Source organism: Hydra vulgaris, chromosome 09 (assembly GCF_038396675.1).
Source record: "Hydra vulgaris chromosome 09, alternate assembly HydraT2T_AEP".
NCBI classification, from domain to species: Eukaryota; Metazoa; Cnidaria; class Hydrozoa; order Anthoathecata; family Hydridae; genus Hydra; species Hydra vulgaris.
Window position 1 is genome coordinate 24,775,138 of NC_088928.1, and position 24,538 is coordinate 24,799,675.

The following is a 24,538-nucleotide window of genomic DNA, read 5'->3' on the forward strand; positions in this document are numbered from 1 at the left end:
GTATCTACCCTTAATGATAATTAAGAACCTTAATGGTAGATACTGACTACCTAAAGTTGAGGTATCTACCAGCAATCAATTTAATGTAAAATAATAAAATGATAATAATTACAAGTAATGTTCAAGTAAACTAGTCATGTAACTTTTGAAACGCTTTTAAACAACACTTTAACGAACTTTCTTACAAAACCTTTAAAGTTGACTAATATAACTAACTCATCAAATTAAAAAAAATCCACCTAAAATATCAACAACAAAAAAAATTCTTCTTTTAGTTCCTTTCTTTTTCCATAGAATTTTAAATAATTTTTATCTTTTATATTTGTCTTTTTACCATAGCTAACTTAAAAGCAATAAATTGGTAAAGTTGGATTTTAAAAGTTTCGATCCAATTTTCTTGCTTGTTTTGTTTTAAAAAATCAATCAAATTAACATTTTTTTGTTTGCTTTTATAAATGACTTTTAATCTAATGACGCATAAAAATGATACATATGAATAAAATACGCATAAAAATGATACATATGACATACTATATATATATATATATATATATATATATATATATATATATATATATATATATATATATATATATATATATATATATATATATATATATATACACACACACATGTCAATCATAAATTGGACCTAAAAAGTAAAGGCTGCACTGAAATATTTATGCATATGCTAAAACAAGCAATTAAAAAACATAAATAACCTGTTCTTCTGTCTCTAGCTCTATAAACAACACCATAAGTCCCTTCTTCAATTCTATTTAGCCAAGTAAATTCTTCTACACTTCTACATCCTTCAATAGCTGGTAAATAGGTACGCTTACGCTGAGGAGGTGGTGATAATTTTGGAGTAGGAGACCGACTTACCGATGGGGATGGAGATTCACTATCAGATCTATTATCTGAGAGAGTAGGAGATTGACTTGGAGATCGAGAACGAAGAGGAGTCGGAGATTTAGAAGGACTTCTGGAAAAAGAATCTAATGAAGAGTCAGAAGTGATTGGCTCAATATCGCCATTTTTTCTAATAAATGCATAATCCATACTTGGAGACTTTTCTAATTTTACAGTTTCGTGATGCTGAATTTTCTCTGGAGTTAACTTTCTTTTACTTTTTTTTTTCTTCTGGTATTTTTCTTCTGATTTCTTATATTTTTTTTCTTTCTTTCGTACTTCACTTTTGACTTTCTTAACAGACTCATTATCTTTTTGTTTGACATTACGTGCATTTAAATCATTGCTATTATACTTTTGAAAATGTCCATGATCTAATAATTCAGAATCTGAACGATTTTTTCGCTCATCTGATACATTGTATGGTCTTTTCCTCGTACTATCTTCATACAAATTATAAATTTTACTAGACCGATGCTCTTCACTATAGCTAGATTTTTCTTTGTGATAATTTTCTTGATGTAGCCTATTAGTATTGACTCTGCTCCTAACACTTGTTTCAAGATGATCACTAAGACGATCAGAGTCATCTGAAAGAATCAACTTTTTGTGACTCAAAACAGTTTGTTTTTTATAATCTTCGGAAACACCTAAGAGCTTTTTTTCTTCTTCAACCTTTTGCAGTTTGGATTCACCTACATAAAAAAAAATTATTTTCTACTTTTTTGATTTTTTTCCTCATTTAAAAATTTCAATTTTAATATACTTAAAAGACAATTAGAACACAATTAGGAAAGACTTTATTTTAAATTAACAAAATTAAATTTTGTTATAAAATCTTTTTTAACTAAATTAAAGTTTATTTTAGGAGTTTTAAAATTCATTGAAAATATAATATAAAAATATATTATACAACAATTTTACAAATATGCACTTTATAAATTACTATTGTAATAAAAAGAAAAAAGAGAAAATCTTAAATAATAATTTAACTAATTAATTAACCTATTTAAGTGAATATTTAAATTAAATACTAAAATATAAAAATTAAGTTATTAAGTCTGCTGATAAAACTCAAAAATAACATCAACATATCAATGTTGCCTAGGCAGACAGTAGACAACATTGTGATCAACAATTGATTTTTAGCAGCCTGCCAATAACTAGTCACCAAAATCTTACTAAAATTTTAAAAGGGAGGGAAATAACATTAAAGAGGCTACTTTATTGTGGTTACAACCCTCTCTCAAATCTTTAACACTGAAACACAAACCTTGAAAAAACAAGGCCACTATGTGGAGAAAAAAGTTAAGCACAGTACTACCAGGAACATGGTGGGGATCAAACTTGGAAATTCTTGCTTATAAAACAAACACTCTACCACTACACCATTCAAACAAGCTCTAGCATCAACATCCTACAATAAAATGATTCAGTCCACTGTACAGAAAAAATGATTTAACAAACATAAGAAAAATTATTTTAAAATTAGTAGACAAATTTCCCTCTCTCTAATACACTGCACAAAATTTTTAATAAAAATACTATCATAGTAAGTTAGAGTTGTACAAAAAATATAGAAAGAATTATAAATGGTCATAACATTGCATTAATTAATAAAAATAAATTTCTAAAAGAAAGAAATTTCTAATAACTGTAATTGTAAAATAAAAACTGATTGCCCAATGAAAAGAAATGTTAATCAAAAAAATGTTATTTACAAATGCATTGTATTCTCACAAAATAATCCTGATAAACAGTATATCTGCTTATCCGAGGGTGAATAGAAAAAACATTATGCCAACCATAAGCCAAGCCTTCCCAGAAAGCACATGTGGTTGCACACCTTGTTTGTCCACATTTAAAGAAATTTTTAGACATTAGAAAAATTAGACAACTTGACTACGTTTTTATAGTGTTATTAGAATTTGCGGGAAAATAAATCTAGAAAAAACTTTTAATGAAAGGAAATGAATACTATACGAAATAGAATATCTAAAAAAAAAACTAAAAACAAATTTAAAATTAAAAAAATATACCCAAATGTTTTACTGTTTTTTTTAGGGCATTTGTTATTTTCCACTACCAAAATTGATACAAGTCGAGGAAAAAAGCAGATTTTTTTTTTTTTTTTTTAAAACATCTTTGCTTATAACAAGGCTGCAAGCAGCCACTAATTAAAGTTGGAAGTTACTGTAAGAGAAAAGATGAAGGTTGTAGAGCAAGATAACGATTGACGGACGATTTAAAAGATTGCAAATTATATGAATCAGGAAAGCAAGATGAAGGAAGCGAATTCCAAAGAGCTGATGTTCGAGGAAAAAAACTAGACGAATAGGCGTTTTTGAAGCACTTAGGAACAGTCACAGAAAAAGGATGACACTTAATTGAATGACGAGTAACAGGAGAATGAATTTTAGTAGATGGAACAAGAGACGCTAGCTCTTTAGAGCAGTGCCCATTATAGTATATGTAGAAAAGAGAAAGAGAAGCAACATTACGACGATGTGATAATGGTTGAAGGTTGGCTGCAAGAGCAGGTCCAACTATGTTTACAATGCGTTTTTGCACCTTGTCTAAAAGAGAAAGGGCATCATTAGAAGATCCGCCCCAGATATGGCAACAGTATTCCATACAAGGCCGGATTTGAGATTTATAGAGATAGAGAATAGAATCCAGAGTAAGAAAGTGGCGAGCTTGATAAAGAGATGCAACCTTAGCAGATGCTAATTTTGCAACCGATTTGATATATGGTTTCCAAGAAAGATTGGAAGTAAGAGTTAATCCTAGAAGATGAAGAGTAGGTGACTCATCGAGTACATCACCGTTCATAAATATAGGAAGATCTAAATTATTGCGATAACGATTGGCTGAAAAAAATTGAGTTTTACCTGAATTAAAGTTCACCAGCCACTGTGAGCCCCATGCTGTAGCAGAAGTGAGATCCTTTTCAAGCTCAAATGCCCCCTCCAGGCAATCAGAGGGTGTTGGTTTCTTATCACGACAAGAATAAATGGTAGTATCATCAGCAAACAATGCCACCTTAGATGTGAGAATATCTGGAAGATCGTTAATGTAAATTAAAAAGAGTATAGGGCCAAGGATAGAACCTTGAGGAACCCCTGAAGTTACAGAATAAGAAGAAGAGTGTTGTCCATCGAGGACAACTTTTATGCTACGATTGGAAAGGAAGGATTCAATGATCTTAAAGATGTTGCCGGATACACCATAAGAAGAAAGCTTATGGAGAAGACCAGCATGCCAAACTTTATCAAAGCTTTTGAAATGTCAAGAGCGATGGCCTTATTCTCTCCAACTTCATCTAATGCACGATAAAACCTGTCAGTTATTACTGTTAGCAAATCAGCTGTAGAACGAGAAGATCGAAATCCATATTGATGGTCAGAAAGTAAGTTATTCGATTCAAGATGAGAAATTAAGTGTTTGTTAATTAAAGATTCAAAAACCTTGCTTATGATAGGAAGAAGACTTATGGGACGGTAGTTAGACGAATCAGATCGCTCCCCAGAATTTTTGAAGATAGGGATAATAGATGCGGCTTTCCAGCAGGCTGGAAAACAAGACTCTGATAAGCACTTGTTGAATAGTTTTGAAAGTATAGACGACAGCTCCGGAGAACACTTCTGCAAGACAATAACAGGTATGTTGTCTGGGCCACAAGCTGTAGAAGAGTCTAGGCAGGAGATCACTTTAGATACAGATGCTGGAGTGATATGAATGTCAAGCAATGGATCAACCTGTTTGTTGGCAATATCAGGTAGAACGCAATTAGTGGAATCAAGAGATGATATTGATGAAAAGTTTTTAGCAAACAGTTCGGCTTTGTCTTTAGGTGAAGTGACAAAGTCTGAACCATACAAGAGAGGTGGAATTATAGATTTGCCCTTATTATTGATATTATTAAAGATTCTCCAGAAGTCACGAGAGCCTAATTTTTGAGATGAGATACAAGATTTCATGACCTGAGAATAGCGGGTTTTGGTGTTAGACAAAACCTTTTTACAGTTGTTTCTAGCAGTAATAAACAGACGTCTGTTTTCTGGAGAATTGTTTTGCTGATAAATATGGAAGTAACGGTTTCGATTGGCAATCGCAGCAGCACAGAGTGAGGAAAACCATGGAGATTTCATGCCAGATAAGAATATAACAAAAATAAAAACATTTTTTGATATATATATATTTATTCGCAACTTCTGAATTTGGAGGAGTTGATGCTGACTCCTTAAAATTGGCATTGGACAGTATTTTCATTGAAATTACCATAACTAAATGTAAAATTCCGCTCTCGATTATGAATTACCATACAATGTTGGTATCAGCAACATATAAGCCATTTACATGGGTTAGCTAACATACACTGTGTTAATCACAGATTAGAACTTGCAATAAAAGATGAAATAAAGCGGTTTAAAGACTTTACAGATTGTGATAATTTTTATACAACTCTATTTTATTTATTAAGAAATTTAGGTAAGCTGAAAGAGTTAAAATGCTGCTACACTACGTATTACACCCTGAATAAAATTCAAGGAACTCAATTTGCATCACATAGTGTAAAAGGTTACACCACCAATTGCATAATTGGCCAGCTAATCTAGTTGTTTACCAAATGCACTAGCAAACAATGAAGAGTTTCATAAGGAAACAAGAGCAAAAATAGAGGGGCTTTTAAGGAAATTTACAAACTATGCCATCTTATGCAAAATCGGTGTTTATCTGGATTTGCTTAATGTAATGAGTCCCTTGTCGCTTTTCTTTGAAAGAAATGTTTTGCTGGCTTTTGAAGTTGATCTGCAAAAAAAGTTGCCGTGACAATAACTCAGTTGACTGCACTGGCTGTAAAGGAAGCTTAGGGAGCATATAGTAGTTCTGCGAGAAATTTTGTCATCAAAGAAGGTGGTCTTGTTACCATTGAATATATCACTGCTAGTGACAAAAGAAAGAAAACAAAAAAAAAGAAAAGAAATGTGTTGACATCAAACTTGATGGCATGATAAATGCAAAGCATGAGGATGTTAAAAGAGCTTTGGAGCGACAAAAAGATTGCATAAATGTATTGATACCTTTAACTTAGTCGATTCTCAATATTCAGAGATAATTTTGTGTTTATGTCTATGACATGGCTTGATCCTAAATATTGGACAAACGATCAAGATAAGGGTTGGAAAATATAAATTATCTAATGGAACATTTTCGCAAACCACTTGAAAATGCAAACTTTTAGAATGGAAGAAAAATGGAAGTCTTTACAATTAGTTGTAAGATTATTTTATAAAAACTCTCCTTTTTAGAAATATGGGAAAAACTGTTTACATGTTAAAAAAATGATTTTCCAAATATTCTTTTATAATTGGAGTTGTGCCTTTGCATATCTTCGTCTAAAAGTGCAGTAGAAAGATGTTTCAAAATGCTTACTACAATTCTTACAAATCAGCAACTTAGTATGAAATATAGTACCTTGGAACAATACATGTTGATTGCTGGAAATAGCCATGTATGAATGGATGACCAACATAATGAAATATAAAAAAAAGGGTATGTAGATATATTTAAAAAAAAAATGTTGAATTGTTAAATTTCCTATTCAACCAGACATATTGAACTAAGACATCAATATCCATTCTATACCAGTTGAAAGTGAAATAAGTTTTTCCAAAAATGAACTATCGGTTATAGATAAAAAATTTCTTGAATCCAACAACAGTGATAACAGTTCCAACGACGATAGTATATCTGGGTCAGATAAACAAGAAAGTGACTTTGTGGACAATGATGAACTTACCAATGATTTTAACTAAATAATTTAGATTTATTAATTTTATTCATTGTTAGTTTTAATGAGTTTTTATTATTTTTTACATTATAATCTTGTTACATTTAAAAAATCAAATAATATATTTTACAAATAAATAGCAATTTATTTCCTTATTTTTCTACTATTTAAATATTGAGAAAAAATGTCAAAAGTAGCAAAAACATTTTTAAAAGTGTAAAAACCTAAAAAAAAATAAATGTAAGAAAAAAAAATTAACAAAATTTCTCATAGTTCTAGCGTTTATAGAAACTAGTTTCTTAGTTACACAGAATGATAAAAACTATGAATACAGTGCATATCAGTGTGTGTTATCAGTTTGAGTTGGATTAATACATAAGATATATATACATATGTTTATCTTATGTGTGTATGTATATCTATATATGTATATACATACATATATATATATATATATATATATATATATATATATATATATATATATATATATATATATATATATATATATATATGTATGTATATACATATGTATATATATATATATATATATATACAACTTAATGTATATACATTATATATATATATATATATATATATATATATATATATATATATATATGTGTGTGTATATACATATATGTATATATATATATATATATATATATATATAAATATAATGTACATGTGTGTATATATATGTATATAAATATATATGTATATTATATATATATATATATATATATATATATATATATATATATATATATATATATATATATATATATGCCTATAGTAATATATACATATATGTTAATTTTTTAAATTCTTTTTATTATTATTATTTTTTTTTGTCTCTAATATAGTTTGAGGTGCTTTAGCTCACCTGCAATCTACTTTATATCTATGTTTGTGTTCTGTCTAATACTCTGGCACAGTGTTGACTTACCTCTATGTTGTTATCTGTATGTTTGTGTTCGGTCTGTTTATGTTTATATCTATGTTTGTGTTCACCCGTAAGTTGTTATCTGTATGTTGTGTTGTGTCTGTTTATGTTTATATCTATGTTTGTGTTCACCAGAAGTTGCTATACATATGTTTGTGTTCCGTCTGTTTATGTTTTTATCTATGTTCAGACAGAATACAATTCTGTCTGAACATCTGGCGCGGTGTTTACTCACTCGTAAGTTACTTTATGTATGTATGCGTTCTGTTTAAATGTTTAAAATTTGTTTTGATGAGCTCATTAACTAACTAGACACTCCAACTATTAAACCTACGCTCACCCTTACCTCTAGCATTTTGTTGGGTGTAATATTTTTCCTAATGCATTTCCAAAATATCATGTCCAATGTTTTAAGGTGCTGTTTGCAGGAAGTAGCTCCTATTAATTACTCCAGGTCAGGATCATAATGATCACCCTGCTACTGGCATTATGTAACCCAGTACCACCTGCCCCATGACCTGCTCCTTGTGTAGTGTGCTTTTTTAGGCAAAAGCTAGGAGAAACAAATTCAGACAAAATCCCCTGCCTTGGGGCTCTTGGCTGAGTAAAGACTAGAGATAGTGTCTTGATAAAAACACTCATTCCGGGCAGATGTTAACTGCATCCAGCTATTGTCTTGTAGGAGGCCTCCAAGACTTTAGGGCTAAGCAGAATAATTCTGTTGACCAGCCTCGACCCCCTTTTTCATTTATTAGGCTTACGTAGATGTAAACCTGTGTTACATTGTTTCCTGTCTAGGATGATTAATGCTGGATCTTCTTGACTTTTCTCATAGGATTTTGCTTGTGCCTCCTTGATAGTGGCTATGCAACTCTTTCTGTTATCTCCTAATGAGGGTACAGCTCTAAAACTCAGTTTAATGGTTCTGAGGCTGACTGGTAGAAGGGTTTCCTGAAGTCTGTGGTAGCTCGAAAAGAGGCTGATTCCATACACATCTGCAAAATATCAGAGTATTAACAGAGCCATGTTGCACATAGATGGTGTGACTGTTAATGCTTTTGGTGCACATTGACAAGGCCATTATAAGGAGCCCTGTGTTATGACTTAGGGTAAATTAACTGGACTGAGAAAATTGCATACTTCATTGCTTGGGAGGCCGTGCTCTATCTATGAATAAACCAAGTTCTCTTTAAACTTAAATTATGCCAAAAATAAATCAAAATATTAAACATAAAAAACCATCCCCACTACCTAACTGTTTTAATATAACTTTTACGAATATTTGTGGTCTGTGAAGCAACCTTCCATCAGTTGAATCTTACCTCTTGCAAAATTCACCAGAATTTCTTACTCTTTGTGAGACTAATTTAAATTCTGCTACTCCTTCTTCTGATCTCAGTGTTAATGGATACTAATTTTTGATTCGCAAAGACTCCAATAGTCACATGGTTGGCTTAGGGGCATACATACTCATTAATTCACCTACTTATCATGAAATCAGGTTTGAATTCTTTAACCATTCCTTTATGTGCTTCCGCTTAGCACCTCTTCACTCTATCACTTTTCTTCTTCTTTCTCTTCACTCTATTCACCTTTGTTCTTTATCATTCTCCTTTTACTAAAGACTGCACTCTTTTAGATATAACTTCTGATCAAATTAACCATACTCTCTCTCTCTCAGGGTTAGTGGCTCTAATGCCACTAACCCTGCTGGTAATAAAGCCTATAACTTCTGCATTTCTCAATCTGCTACTCAGATAATTAGCATTGTGACTAGGTTTCCTGACAGCCATAATCATTTCCCTTCACTCCTTGATTTATGCCTGGTCTCTGGTCACAACACTAAAGCTGACTGGGACTCTTTTCGTGATTTTCTTCATGATGGCCCTTGGGCTGATGTCTTTTCCCTCTCAGCTGATAAATGCGCCTTTTATGTAATCTCCTGGATTCAGGCAGGACTGAATGCTTTATCTAATCATTATTTTTTCATCTTTTTCAAAAGAACATCTCTCTTGAGCACAAACAGCTATTTATTATTGCAAGAAATCAATGTAAAAAGGTGCTGTCAGATGCTAAGCTCCAATATTCTCATTTCACTAAATCTTGTATCTTATCTCAAAAGTTAGGCTCTAGAGACTAGGAAAATCTTCAACAGCGTTTTTAACAAAGGAAGGTCTAACATCTTAATACCTCACCTAAGGATAGGGCTGAACTATTTGCAAATAACTTTTCTTCTAATTTGAAATTGAATCTTATGGCCATTCTCTTCCTTCCATTTCAATTAAACAGGTTAACCCATTGTTGGACATTCAAATCACTCCAGCTTCTGTTTCTAAAGTCGTATCTCAATTAAACTCTACTACGGCTTGTGGTCCATACGACATTCTTGTCAGTCTTACAAAATTATTCTCCAGAACTCTTTTCAACTTTCTCTAAACTATTTAAAAAGTGCTTGACTGAGTCTTGTTTACCTGCCTGCTGGAAAATGGCATCTGCTGTTCCAATTTTCAAAAACTCTGGTGAACAATTATCGCCCAATCAGTCTTCTTTCTGTTATTAGCGAGGTCTTTGAGTCTTTGATAAACAAATTTCTGACATCCCATCTTGAGTCAAATAACTTGCTGTCAGACAACCAATATGGTTTTTAATCCTCTCACTCTATGGCTGACTTGCTAACTGCTTTGACTGAAAGATTTTATTGTGCATTAGATGGAGGCGGAGAGGCTAGGGCTATTGCTCTTGACATATCGAAGGCTTTCAACAAAGTTTGGCATATTAGTCTTCGCCATAAGCTTATTTCATATGGTGTATCTGGGAAAGTTTTTGAGATTATCAAATTGTTTCTTTTTTACCACTTTATTAAAACCATTCTCGAAGGCCAACACTCTTCTTTATTTCCAGTAACTTCTGGGGTACCCCAGATTTATATCCTCGGTCCTATTTTGTTTCTTATCTATATTAATGATCTTCCTGACAACCTTACATCTTAAGTATCTCTTTTTGCTGATGACTCAATTTGTACTGTCTTGACAAAAAGTCTCCTCTTTTCGATCGCTTAGAACAGGCAGCCAATCTTGAACCTGATCTCACTTCTGTAACAGATTGGGTCTCACAGTGGCTTGTCAATTTTAACTCCAACAAATCTCAGTTATTTACTGCAAATAACTATTGCAGTACTGTCAACATTCCTATATTAATAAATGGCAACCCTCTTACTGAGCTCTTTTTTGAGCCTTCTTAGATTAAAAAAACTAAAACTCATTCTTGCTTGACTCGTCATTCATCAAAGTCTCGTTCTTTTACTGTATCTGTCCCTGCATGCTCCAAAAACTTTCTAACATACAGCTTTTTTTCCTGCACTTCAACACTTTGGAACTCTCTCCCATCTTCATGTTTTCCTGACGCATACAACCTTCAACTTTTTAAGTTTTCTGTCAACCGTTTCTTTGCTCTACAACTCTATTCTTTTTTTCTAGTAACTCCCAACTTAATAGTGGTTGCTTGCAACCTTTTTGGGAGTAAATCAGAATAAAAAAATAAAAAAATAAAAACTTTCAATTGTTTTAAAATTGTTATAAAGTATGTTTTTTTGCCTCAGCTTGCATTAAATTTGGTAGCTAAAAATCACCCTAAAAAAGAATACAAAAGTTGTATAAACATTTTATAAAAAAAAAAAAATTATAATTTTAAATTTTTTTTATAATTATTAAACTTTTCTAGTTTATTTAATTAAAATTTGTTATTTTATTACAATTTTGTTTTCTTTTTCTTTTTTTGTATTGGTTTTTTTTTCCTCAGTAGATAAGTTTATTTTTTTTGCCATGAATTGTTACAACGCTTTAAATGCTAAAAGATGCGAACTACAGTGGTCAGTGCGTCTAAAAAAACTACTTTAAACATGGACAAACAAGGCGTGCGATACACTTCCCGAGAAGGCTTGCAAACTGTCTTTTAAATACAAAAAATACTCAAAAGACACCATGCTATCAAAATTAGTTAGGATCTTAAATAAAACAATATTAATTTTGGATTAAATTGAACTCTTCTAAAAACCGCTTTGGGCTACAATGTTTTACAAAAAATGTATGCTATATTTGCAAGAAAAATTTGAAATAATCACTTATTAGAACTAATTTCTAAATTTAATTTTCAAATCAAGGAATTAAAAAAACACAAGCAACATGCTTTCTAATTTTTTATTTAAAATTATATGGTTGATGATTACCGCCAGGCATAAAAATTTGATTATTATTGTATTTTTTCATTTGAATATTTATTAAATATATTGGTTATATTATATAAAGCATTTGTTTATATAATATTAATCACTGTTAAAAATACAAAAAATGTTTTGTACATTATTATACAAAAAAAAACAATATACAATTGACCTTACCACACCACTAAATAAAAAATTTCTAACTTGCAAAAATATCCTCTGGACTACTCATTATGGGATTGATAACCACTTCAGCTTCCGTTGGCTCTGGACTTGAAAGAATTTCACCTTCTTCTGCTAAATCTTTTTTAAAAGGACGCTGGATTGTGGACTTTAAATGACCTAGAAACATGAAAGTTAATGTTGATATAATAAAGTCCAATTTTAAAAACTTTAGACGCAGTCTTCCTATCACCAGTTTTCTTATTATTAGTAAGGTTTTAAAGTTGAACGAACTTTTAATAGCATCATCACATTTCAAAAACTCAGCAAAAACTCTTGGCAATTAATATGTATTTTTTCAAATTACAACTTGTTCTACTGCTGACTTATTAAACGTAATTAATAAAAAGTTCTCTTGTGTGAATTAGATGGAAGTGCCAGGCCTTGTTTTAAAGTGTTACCCAGCACGCAATTTTATGTACAATTTTTATAAATTTTATTCAAATTCACCTTAAGATATCTTTTAAGCAGCAGCCCTCAGAATTAAGAAAATTGAGGTTGGCAATAATTTTCCAACCTCAATATTTTAGAGAAATTTGATACAAAAGTCTTACCATAAAACATAGAAACGAGATCAGCAATTTTTTGCTGACCTCAAACACCTTTAGGTCAGCAGTTAGGTCGGCATTGCCGAATGCCGACCCTAATTCCGAGGGTTGAAGCAATAAGATAAAAAAAGTAATTAATGTTATAAAAACTGCTTAAACATTTGAATGACAATTATATAAAATATTTGTTACAAAAGTTTGAATGAGAATTATATTCAATATAAGCACTATTTGCAAATGAAATAAATTCAAATAAAATTAAAAATGAAATTTAATTTCTATATCAATATTATTATAAAATATTACTAAATATTGTTCAATAATTAAATTTTGTTTTTTCTTAAAAAAAAAACTTATTTTTATTAGCAAATCTTTTTCAGTTTTCCTTCTTTTCACCCTTGGCCAAGAAGGCCACTACAGTCAAGTTGCTTTATTGTGGTTACAACCCTCTCTCAACTCTTTAACTCCAAAAAAAAGAATGTTGACAAACAAGGCCACTGCACTGAGAAACGAGTTGAGAGCAGTACTACCAGGGACATGGTGGGTATCAAACTCAGAACTTCTCACTTATGAAGCAAGCACTCTACCATTACACCACTACAGCAAATAATAAATTTCTTGCAAATGTGATCCAAGGCTGCATCAAAAATTTGTACAAAACGTACATTAAACTTTTTTTCATAAGGCAAGTGAAAGCTCAATGATATATATTTTTAATTGGCATTTGAAAATCTAAAGTAATTTGATTAAAAAATTCAATATTTCTTAATTCATTTATACAAATGGCAAGAAAAAAAAGGAATTTTTGAAAGTATGAATTTAAAATGAGCATTTTGTATTAAGACTCACAATTTGGCAGGTATTTATCTGATCGGGCTGAAATTTTACATTTGATGTGTTTCCCCCGCAAAAACATTAGTCATCAGGTTGGAAACTCGCTGCCCGGCATAAAATTTCAAATTCAAGAGATGTTGAAGGTATCTGTAATAGATGCGGTTTTGTTGTAACATGCTCCATTGGATCCACAACTACATTGGAGAATCATATTTTGTGTCATGAAATTACTATCAATAGTCCTTCGACTGAAGAATCAAAAAGTAGCTCAAACCCACTACCGAAAAAAAAAATTAAAACCATGGACAGTTATTTACAAAAAACGACCCTTAAAGAAATTGTAGCTGATCTAGCAACGGATGGTATTTTGATTAATCCAATAACTAACAAAAAATATATTTGCTCATCGATTCAACAAAGAGAAAATCATCTTCATAAAATCCAACAATTGTGATGAATTTAATCCATCAAGATTTTTCTGATAAAAGGGAAGTGATGAAACAAGAAATTATCGAAAAAATTCAAATGGCACATAAATTCAACTTAACACATGATGAATACACACCTATGAGGCACAGAAGGTAGAGCTTTAGAGTCAGCAAAACTAGCAGTGGAATTCCTTAGCAGAGAAGATGCAACATTATTGACAGCAGATACTGCACTTGAATTCGCAATACAGAAATCGCATCTTTATTGTATTCAAATTTAAAAAAGCGCGTCAATGAAAAAGTTAACAGAAATGTTATGCAGTTGTTAAGATGTCTAAAGGATTCTTTAGTTGTTCCACTAAAAAATACTTTAAATTTTGCTGGAAAACTTGTGTTTAAGCTTTTTAAATTTACTTCTAATGATGAGGAACCACTACTAGCTGAAGCACAATGTAAAACATCGGAAAGTTCACCTGCTTTTCTTAAGCTTTAATTAAATGCACTTCTCAATAAAGATAGCATCACACACAATAAAGATAGCATCGCCAAATCTACTGATCAATTTAAATGGCTTAAACAAGAGTTTTTGTTGTATCAAAATACAGGCAAAAGAACAGAAAATCTTGAAAAAATTTACAATGGAATTCTCTCTATAAAGCCCACATCAACAGATGTCGAACGCATTTTGCGAGCTGCACTAGCTTCCGCACAAAAATCAGATCACAATTATCTGATGAATTGTTTAAATTTTTAGTTTTCTTGAAATTTTTTTACAATAAAAATAAGTCATAAGTTTTAATTCAAAAATATAAACAAAATGTCAGAACACTTTGCTTAAATAACTTTCTTAACAAACAATGCAAGATAAACTTATATAAGTTTTATAATTTAACAAGAAAAACCGATAACCACAGTTAACCACATTTTTTTTAAATTAAAACCAAAAATGCGGTTTTTTATAAATGTAGTTTTTTGGAAACTCTATTTTCAATGCATACTCCCAAAAGTTTACATTAAATATTAAAAAGAATCTAATATTGAATTTAGTTATTTAATGCTAAAAAAAAAACATTCCATAATACATTTACACAACATTTCTTAACTGTTTGTTAATTGAGTTAATTTTTCAATTAAACTTGTTTTGCCATAATTTATTATATTGCAGTAGTTTAAAAAAGATAATGTTTTTTAAAAAAATTAATAAAGACAATTTGATGATGTCAAATTCACATTAAGCTAATACATTAAGTATTCTTTATTTAAAATAGAGCCTGCAAACCCTATTGAAAACCTTTGATATAGTAAGAGCAATAGTTTCACAAATTCCATTTCATACACAATAGAATATTTCTGCTATAATGGCTAACAAGTCTGCAGTAAAATACGAAAATCAAAATCTGCATTGATCGCCCAAGAGTAAAATCTTAAGATAAGATGTTAGAAGTTTGTTAATTCAAAGTAAATTGCTAACCTCAAGATAAGATGTTAGAAGTTTGTTAATCAAGGATTCAAAGATATTGCTGATAGTAGTGAGAATACTGATTGGGCGATAATTAGAGGAGTCTGACCAATTTCAAAAGAGTATTTAGAAATAGGAACCACAGATGCCATTTTCAAGCAGGATAAAAAACAAAATCTAGTTAAGCACTTGTTTACTTGATTCAGCTAATAAATTAATGAAGAGGGTTTTGGAACACACTTTTGTGAGACTGTGGCAGGAATATTGTCTAGACCAGAAAGCTGTAGAAGAGTTTAAGTTGGAAATAACTAAAGCAACAGAATCAGGAGTGATTTGGATGTCTAACAATGCATTAACCTATTTATTGGGAGATGATAGGAAAAATGTGGCCATTGGATTCAAGAGATAAGTTATAGGAAATGTTCTTTGCAAATACCTCTGCCATGCCCTTGGTAGTGGTTATAAGATCAGACCCATGTATTACAGATGGAATGTTAAACTTGTTGAAGATTTTCAATAAATCTCTAGAACTCAACTTCTTAGTAACAGACAATACCTTAGCAACAGGCAGTACCTTATTGCATCAACTTTTTGCCATAATAAAAAGATATTTGTTCTCCAGAAAGTTTTTCATGTGGAAAAAATACAAAAAAAGATTACAACTAGCAGCTGCACAAAAAGGAGAAAACAATGAAGTAGAGAGAGGCTAGATTTAAAACTAACAAGAAAGAATAAAAGATTTTATGCCTGTCTAAATCAAGAGTTGTTAAGGTAAAAGATATTGACCTAAAGACCATCATGAAGTAAATCATGAACTGAATTTAAATCACATTTTGTGACAAATAGATGAATTAATATACCCATGAAAACATGTGGCTATTGGTGTCTTTGCAAATCTAAAGATATTAGTTAGCAACTCTAGAATCTGAAGATAAAACTAAATTTAAATTAGTCTCATTAAAAGCAAGTTAATCAATCATTTGTAAAAGATTAAAAACTACACCAAATTATAACTAAAATTATGTCAATCATGGTTTTTGAACATTTGTTTATCAACTTTTTATTTGATTCTACTGAGTTTTTATCATATTAACAAAACTAAACTAGAAAAATAGTCCAAGCCTAATTTTTTATATATATATATATATAAAGAAATATTAAATGAAATTTTAAATGATAAAAGTTCAACTAAATAAAAAATATAATTTTAAAAAAGGTTTGAACATCATTTCAAAAATTTTAAAAAAAAATCAGTTTAAGTATTTATATGTAATTTATAATAAACTACTATTAATTGAAATTGAATTTATTACATTTTAACAACTTACTTTTAACCGACAGTAATCCCAATAAAAAAATGTTAAACTATTTTGTATTTTTTAAATACCTCATTAATGTTATCATTGATTTATTTTTTTAATTTATTTTTTTATTCATGAAAAATCAAAATATATATATTTTTTTTTTCATGAATATTTTTCTGAATTGGCCTATAGATTTATTTGATATTTATAAACAAGTGGGTATAGGCCTCCAAATAATTTTTTTTACCCACTAAAATATTCAGTTGTTTTAGTAAAGAAAATTACTAAAATGATCTGATTGTTAATAAAAAATAAATAAAAACTCATTTAACACTAATAACAACAATAAATATACCAGTATGCTTTGTTCGCTTTGGTGGACTCGGAGATGAATCTACTTCAAGGAATGGAATTTTACTCTGAATAATAATAAAATATGATTAACATTTTATAATTTCTTCTCAATTTATAATAAATTAAAAAATTCATGATTTTAATCAAACCTTAACATTATCTTGAACTATTATAACAGATCTACGGTCCATAATTTAAATCAACCATCTACACATAGCCCAACTGGTTATGACCATGATTGATATTGCAAGGGAATCATTCATAAAATATTCACTTTATGTTTTGTTCTATATAAAAAACTTATGTTTAATATAATATTTAAATAAATTCATGATCATAATATTTCTTGGCAATTGTTCATGTGTTCAGGCGTAAGGATATTTGTATTTACAAGGACATTTTTATGACCTTGTAAACTTTTTTTCCTTGTAACCATCAGCCCAAATACAATTTATTACCTTTCATTTATCTCCCTAAGCAACTTTTATGCAAACAAAAAAATACATGTATTAACTGACAATAGGGAACTTTGCAGTAAAATGTATATACATCAATTGATTGGTTTGATTTAGGTTTTTTTTGTTATATATTTGGGTATTCTTTTAAATTCAAATATGTATATAGAGCTTTTTAAAATAGAACATTTATTTTTATACAATATATATAAGAAAAATACAAAAAATAAACATAAAAAAAACTATTTTTATTAGAACATCAAATTTAAATATCTGAAAAAATAAAAATACAAAAATAATATATATTTTTTCTTTCTTTTTAATGTATTTATTAAGACAAAATCAACTGTTTTTTAAAACTGAATATTTGGAATATATATTTTTTTTAAATTAAAGATAATGAAAACAAACAAAAAAAGAGGGATTACGAAGCAAAATATAAATACTTTGAAATTAGTAGTTGAAGATTTCTTACAATATGAACTACAATTACAGCCAAAAAGATTGGACTCATTATTATGGATAATTATTTATAAATACAAAAGTGGCATAATTCTTTAGTCACAAAAGCGGTGTTGGACAATGTTTTATCACAAGACAAAAAGATCTGGAAAGCAACATCATCATACATTGATGATATTTTTGTGAATATATATATGAATAGAATAGAAACATTTTCATACTTGACCATTTGGAAATATCTACATCTGTAAGCTGGTAGTGTGTGAGAAGGAGCAAGAGTTTTAAGGTTTTATAAGTTGGAATTAAAAATAAAAAGTTATGTTGGAGAATAGATAATGATTAGGGTGAAATTCCAAACTCACTAATAAGACATAACATCTTTTGTTTGTGCAGAAAAACGACAGGGAATCTTACAGTTTGCGGTTGATTGAAAAGTACAGCAAACACCCTGACAAAAACAGATGAAAAAATAAAATACAATTATATTGAAAAAACGCTTAACTATATGATCAAAAGTATATATGATAACAATCCTGAAAAAGGAATTTGGAGTGTTTTTGGTAAGAAGACATTATTTGGGTGGATGCAAGCTCAGTAACACTAGACATGATTGTCAAGGTTGACAGCAATATAATTGAAGACGCTTGTTAGTTAAAAAAAGATGACACAATGCATACAAAATGTCTGAACTTGATGTAGTAATCAAAGGACTAAAAATGGACCTTAATTAGAAAATGGAAATTTTGCATATATGTAATGATTTAAAAGCTGTATTTTATTGGGTTACCAACGCACTAACTGAAAAATCTAGATTGATGACAAAAGCTTCAAACAAAATGTTGATAAGAAAAAGACTTAAGACTATTGCAAATATATTGGAAGAATACTAACTCAGAGTGAATATCAAGCTTGTGGCCTCAGAATTTAACTTTTAGCTAAGGCTAAGTTAAAGATAGTATGGATATAACTCATTATGAGGGGCTTGTCCTGATAACTGTGCATTTATATGGTATGCTATATAGTACCATCTTAAAGATCAAACCAGTACATTGAAAAGTACTGTGTACTTTTTAATGTACTGGTTTAATAAAAGTGTTATTGAAAAATAAAACTCTTTTTTTTAAACAAGAAAATCTGGATAAAAAAAAAAAAAAAAAATATATATATATATATATATATATATATATATATATATATATATATATATATATATATATATATATATATATATATATATATATATATATATATATAACTCCTAACTGGTTGTCAGAAAGTTTTTCCATATTTTGTTGAAAAAAGTAAAAATTAAAATGCAAGACAGGAATTTTTTTTTTATTACTTGATAGACTGCCTGCCCCAACCAAACCCTCAGTCGATGTAGCACCACTCCCTTGCGAGTCAGGCTAAAAGATAGTCGATGTAGCAGCACTCTGTTGCAAGTCAGGCTATTTGTCAGTTGATGTAGCAGAACTCTGTTGCGAGTCAGGCTATTTGTCAGTCGATGTAGCAGCACTCTGTTGCAAGTCAGGCTGTAAGATAGTTGATATAGCAACACTCCGTGCATGATTTACAGTAAAAGAAATAAAAATAAAAACATTTTATTAAAAAAATAAAAATATTTTATCAAAAAAAATAATAATAAAAACATTGTTTATATTATTAAAAACATTCAGAATGTTTTTAAAAACATACTGGTCAATTAAATTTGCTTTTTTGTGTGTTTTTAAAAAACGAATAACTTGTAATTAAATTAAAGGTGGCAAACTACTAAAAAACACTTTTATAATAAAAATTGGAATAAAGCCAAAAAAAATATTTTTCTGATAAAAAATAAAAAAAATTTTCCAAATTTTTTTTTTACATCTTTTATGGGGGAAAAACTGTCTAAAAAATGCCTAAAATTAAACAACTTTGTGATGTAATATCTTCCATTATATAATTTTTCTCTCGTTCAAACTATGTAGATTATGTTTTATTCTGGATTTTTAATTTAAGGTCTTATTTTAAATTTAATCACAAATTATTGAAAATATGCTTGAAAAACTAAGTGATGTGACATGTGAACTATTTTCCTTATTAAAAAAAAGTAAACAGGAATTTTTAAAATCCTATTTTTGTAGTATACTGAATATACCCTGAAACTTTCAGTCAAAAATCATTAGTTAATGTAAAGATTAATAGTAAAAGATTAAATGTAAAGTAAAAATTACATTTCGAAGATACCCTAGAATTACAAAAATCAAAAGTTGTAAAAAATACATTAAAAGATTTTTTTTAAATAAAATCTTGTCTAATGTCCACGAGAAACATGAAAGATTCATTTGATTTTTGTTTATCAGTGAACTTGATGAGTGAAGCTCTGATTTTAACTTTCTACTTTGCTTTACACACTTTTGTATGGACTTTCTATACAATAATAAGATTTATCAAGCTGAATAGATGTTATAACTGCTATATATATTATGCCTAAACGTTTACCTTTTACTTCCATCATTAAAATAAAGAAAGCAAATAAAGTTCTTATTTCAACTATTTTTTTTCTGACAAAAGTATTTTTTGGAACTCTAAACAATATGATGGCATTCAACGACACATTCAGATTATGTGACTTACCAAGGAGACATTTCAATAGTAGTTGATTGTCTTTCAAAGTCTTATAAATTAGCATTAACAGGTTTTTAATCTATACTGGAATTAAGTTTAGTGGTATATACTGCTTTGTTTTAAAAGCCACTTTAACATAGACTGAAGGGGTAAAATAAGGGGTTTTGTTTTGTTGCTAAGGCATTTTTAAGATCAATAATTTTTAGTAACTCTTGAAAAATGCAATTTTTAAATGTTTAATGTTATCAAACAATACAAGATGGTTATATTAAATGAAAGTGGATAAAAATTGATAAAAATAACATTTTACTTCAAACTAATATTTTTTAATTAGTGTAATACTTACCTTAATAATATTAAACTAATTGTCACAGAAAAATGAAACATAAAAGCAATGTGGAAACTTCATATTTATTTCAAATTTTCAATATCAATAATTAAACAAATAATTAAAAAGGCCCTTTAATTTAATTAAACTAAATTTTAAATAGGGCCCAGATCATATCTTTAAAAGAAGTGGTTCATTGAAAAACATGAAGGATTTAAAACGTAAAGCTAAACTATTTCTAAAATAAAATAAAAATAAAATTTTACATATGTGAAAGCAATGCACAAAGTGATTTGAACCTTTTTTTCACAATAATACCATGTGTGATTAGAGAAACATAAAAGCAATGTGGAAACTTCATACTTATTTCAAATGTTCAATATCAATAATTAAACAAATAATTAAAAAGGCCTTTTAATTTAATTAAACTAAATTTTAAATAGGACCCAGATCATATCTTTAAAAGAAGTAGTTCATTGAAAAACATGAAGGATTTAAAACGTAAAACTAAACTATTTCTTTATTTAACTAAGATATATTAATACAGCCAAAGATAGTCAAACTTTAGAGCAAGACATAAGCTGGTTGAATGGAACAAAAATGGCTATGCAACATCAATAAAGAAAAATGTAAAATTATGCATATCGGCAAAAGAAACTTGACTGTAATCATGTTATGTGCAGTACACTCGATATGATTCAGCAAAATGTTTCAGTTAAGCAAGAAACCATGATATAGAGATTTTAGTATAACGATATTGAACAACAAATAATAGGGAAAAAACATCAATATAATTCCAGAAAGTACTGATAAAAAATTTGGTCAGATAAAGAGTACTTTTTGTCAATTAAATAAAAATTCATTGAAACAAGTGCGAACAAACTAATGATATCAGTAAGTCATTAGTTTGTCCACTCTTGTTTCCAGCATCTATATGTAGTAAGTGACCAGGGGCCCGGTCCCAGCTAAAATGTGAATTTTTGGGGCCAGGTAATGTGAATTTTTGCAAACCCAGCCCGACAAAATTATAAGATTTAGCAGGGGTTGATAGTCAAGGCTAGAAAAATCTATAATACTTAATACATTATAATTTTATACTTACATTTACTATTTATTAAATACTGGCGCACATTTATATATTTTTAAACTCTAATTTATTTCCAAAAAAATTGCAAGCAACCACTATTAAGTTATGTGTTACTTTAAAATAGAGAATAAGTTAAAATACTAGGAAAAGTATAACTGAAGACTTAAAAAGTTAAATAAAAAAGGAAAACATGAAGATGGGTAAGAGTTATAAGGTTTTCTTGATGTTCAAGAAAAAAAACTGGATTAATAAAAGTCTTTTAGCATTAAGGGACAGATATAGTAAAAGGATGCAACTTGTTGAATAAAAAGCCAAGCAAGAATGAGTTTTGGTTTATCGTAATAGAGATGATAGCTCGTTTGAGCATTGACTATGATTGTATTTGTAGAAAAAAGAAAGAAATGTAACCTTACAACAATGGGAGAGTGGCTCAAGCTTGGCTGAAAAAGCAGGCATAATTACATTAACAATGCGCTTTTAGACTTTGTCTGAGATTAGTTATTCGTCAATATAGGAATGCCAACAATATTGCAATACTTTTTTGCAGTAAATAAATGAGTTTTGTTGTCTAACAAAAATTGTGGATTTTAAGCACAGAACTTAAATCCACCAGCCACTGCAAGCCTTAGGCTGTTACAGAAGAGAGATCAGATTAAAAATTGGCTGCTTGTTCTAAGCAATTAAAAAGTGAAGATTTTTAGTCAAGACAAGAGTATAAAGAAATGTTCTTGTAATAAAGATGAAAAAAAATGATTAATGAATAAAGCAACTTCTCAAGATAGTGAAAAATGTGGAGTAGAATGACACTTGACTTAAAACTGAAGAGAAGTAATAAAAGCTTCCAAACATTTATTCCAGAAGGAATAAAAGTTTCCGTGATGCACTTTATTTATACATGTTATGGATATAAACATATATGTTTGCTATTTATTTAGATGCTGACATACAATATCCTTTCATTGTTATACAAACTTTAGTTTTTGTATGGTGTAGTACTTGTTGAAGAGAAGATAATCAGATGGATGTGTGGTGTGACTCTAGCAAGACAAGAAAAAGAGGCATATTCTTAGACAGATTAGAAAAAATGCTGTATCAAACAACGTCTGTTAGAAAAGATCAAAGTAATTTAGGTATAAGCATGTAGAGATATCTGACTTTTCCATCCAAAACATTTTTAAGATTCTTTCTTCCACTTTTTCATCTTTTTGTTTATTGTTCAGTATTAAACCTAAAAGAGATTTTATCAAAACTGATAGAATGGTAACAGGGGTGTCCTGAAAGGGTCTCACTGGTGTGTGTGTGTGGGGAGGGGGGCAAAGTGTTTATTTTTTTACCAACTAACAATCAACAAAAAAAAGGTCAGTGTTTTATCAATTGCTTAGGATGACTAGAGTATGAGTTATTGTTCACCCTCTCCTTGCAGCCCCTAGTTTTATTCCTCCTACAAAATAGTCTTTACATTCATTCATAATTCTTACCCAATGACATCATTTACAATCTACTTCTACATTCACATCTACCAGGTCTACGTAACTGGACGACTCCGTTGGTCACTTTTTGCGATCATTATATCGCATAAACAAACAAATCTATTTTTTGTATAGAAATATTTCAGCAAAATATTTATGCTAAATGCTGTCTAAATATCTTACAAGTAGAAAAATAAAATGATTAAAAAAAAAAAGAATTACAATTTCAGCAGAAAATGGTAGTGGTAGTAGTAAGAAAACTTAAAAAGAGTACATATTGTATGAATACATATTGTATGAATGAGCTTTACATATTGTATGAAAGCTTTACATATTGTATTGAGCCTTACATATTGTATGAATGAGCTTTAGTTAAGAAAAAAAAATGCTCTAGATTGTTTATATTAAAGAAACAGCATAATAGAGAAAGGCTAAATGATAATGATGATGATAATGATGATCATCATTATCATCATGATAATGATCATGATGATGATCATGATCATCATTATTAGGCTTTAGCGTTCCTCTTTTACGCTGTTGATGATGATGATCGTTATCATCATCATCATCATCATCATCATCATCATCATCATCATCATCATCATCATCATCATCATCATCATCATTATCATCATCATATTACTAATAATAATGTTGATTATAAGATCACATTGACAAAATAGAACATGAATTTTGAATAAAAAATATATACTTAAGGATTTGTAAATGTTTATGCAGCCCTGGTAAAAAACCTGACCCCGGCTATATTTTATCAAAGCCGGCCCCGGTCAAATATCAACCCCAGTCACTTACTACCTATTTGGAATCCTTATTACCAAAGGACATTGATAAACTTGAAAACACCGCAGAGCTACACAAGTGTTTAGTGTTGGCAATAAAGGCAGACTGAAAACATTTAACTTGACTACTTTAAAAACAAAAAGACATAATACAATTCAATATTATAAAATAAGTAAAAATAGGGATAAAGTTAAATGGAATCATTCTTCTAGAATAGAAATGCCCAATAACAAAATACCATACATAGAAAATATGAAAGCAATTTACACGCTCTATTATGAGATTTAACTTCTTTAAAAACAAAAT

General features: G+C 29.4%; 1 protein-coding gene across 1 annotated transcript in view; it reads right to left on the bottom strand.

The window, feature by feature from the left end:
* Positions 1-17,324, bottom strand: part of LOC100213084 (cyclin-dependent kinase 11B) — a 38,438-nt gene extending 21,114 nt beyond the window's left edge. Inside the window, exons 1-4 of the mRNA XM_065805124.1 lie at positions 17,170-17,324; positions 17,022-17,085; positions 12,076-12,213; positions 723-1,607 (exon numbers count right to left, since the gene is read on the bottom strand). Coding sequence (XP_065661196.1) covers positions 723-1,607; positions 12,076-12,213; positions 17,022-17,085; positions 17,170-17,211 — 1,129 coding nt within the window. The 5' untranslated portion in view covers positions 17,212-17,324. The remainder of the gene's footprint in view (positions 1-722; positions 1,608-12,075; positions 12,214-17,021; positions 17,086-17,169) is intronic.
* Between the last annotated feature and the right edge of the window lie 7,214 nt (positions 17,325-24,538).